The following is a 1,447-nucleotide window of genomic DNA, read 5'->3' on the forward strand; positions in this document are numbered from 1 at the left end:
TAAAGTTTATTGCCTATAATCAAAATGTTGGTAAGCTCTCAAGCAAGACTCCAAAGGAAGCAGAACATTCTGAATGCAAACTGTCCACATTTGTCTTCACTAGTTTACCATGAGCCTCTCCTGAGATCCTCCCACTCCACCTTCTCAAGTTCTGTTGCTCAAATTTTTTCCTTTTTATTTATTTTTTTTTCCTGAATCAAGGGCCATGGGACTGCAGGAAAGTAACCAGAGCTCTGTGACAACATTCATCCTCTTGGGCTTCTCAGAATTCCCAAACCTCCAAGCACCCCTCTTCCTCGTGTTCCTGCTCATCTACACAGCCACTCTGGTGGGGAACCTGGGCATGACTGTGATTGTGAGGATCAATCCCAAACCCCATACACCCATGTACGTTTTCCTCAGCCATTTATCCTTTTTGGATATTTGTAATTCCTGTGTGTTTACACCCAAACTGCTGAAAATCTTAGTTGTGGAAGACAGAACTATCTCCTTCACAGGATGCATGCTACAATTTTTCTTTGGCTGTGCATTTGTGATTACCGAAATGTTCATGTTGGCAGTGATGGCCTATGACCGGTTTGTGGCTGTTTGTAACCCCCTGCTCTACACAGTTGCTACGTCTCCTAAGCTCTGTGTTCTCCTGGTAGCTGGATCTTATACATGGGGTGGACTCGGTTCCTTGACACTCACATATTCTCTTTTGGACCTATCCTACTGTACATCTAACATGATAGATCACTTTGGTTGTGAGTTCTCTGCCATCCTGTCTGTATCCTGCTCTGACACCTACTTCAGCCAGATGGCATGTTTAGTCATTTCTACATTCAGTGAGGCTTGTAGCCTCCTGATCATCCTCACCTCCTATGGCTTTATACTTGTGACTATCATCAAGATGCCTCCCAGGGGTGGACTCAGAAAAGCCTTTTCCACCTGTGCCTCACATCTGACTGCCATCACCATTTTCCATGGGATCATCCTCCTTCTCTATTGTGTGCCCAACTCCAAAAGCTCGTGGCTCCTGGTCAAAGTGGCCACTGTGATGTTTACAGTTGTGATCCCCATGCTGAATCCCCTTATCTACAGCCTTAGGAACAAAGATGTGAAAGAGACACTGAGGAGGTTGATCAACTCCAAACTGCATTCTCACTCAATGTAATTCAAAAAAACATATAATTTATTAATATCCCAAATGTGTTCCATTTTTTATGTACATTGTTGATGATAGTTTTGATTATTTTAAATGAATATACAATTATTCTTTAAATCAATTAAATATTGCATTTTGTATGGTTTTCAGTGTTCAAGATGCCTTACAATGACCTCTGGTTATATACCCAGAGGAATGGGAATCATCATGTCGAAGGGATACCTGCACTCCCACGTTCTCTGCAGCTCTGTTTACAGTAGTCAAGGCATGGAAACAACCTAAATGTCCATTGATGAATGA

General features: G+C 42.3%; 1 protein-coding gene across 1 annotated transcript; it reads left to right on the forward strand.

Moving 5' to 3' along the window:
• The first annotated feature begins 205 nt into the window (after positions 1 to 205).
• On the forward strand, positions 206 to 1,156 carry LOC134377171 (olfactory receptor 1165-like). Its single transcript, XM_063095787.1, has one exon. It carries the CDS (start codon positions 206 to 208, stop codon positions 1,154 to 1,156), a length of 951 nt encoding a protein of 316 aa, XP_062951857.1.
• The last annotated feature ends 291 nt before the right edge of the window (positions 1,157 to 1,447 follow it).

The sequence above is a fragment of the Cynocephalus volans genome, chromosome 4, assembly GCF_027409185.1.
Source record: "Cynocephalus volans isolate mCynVol1 chromosome 4, mCynVol1.pri, whole genome shotgun sequence".
NCBI lineage: Eukaryota > Metazoa > Chordata > Mammalia > Dermoptera > Cynocephalidae > Cynocephalus > Cynocephalus volans.

Excerpts from the sequence above, each read along its gene's own strand:
- LOC134377171 (XM_063095787.1), top strand. The coding sequence starts at position 206 with ATGGGACTGCAGGAAAGTAACCAGAGCTCTGTGACAACATTCATCCTC.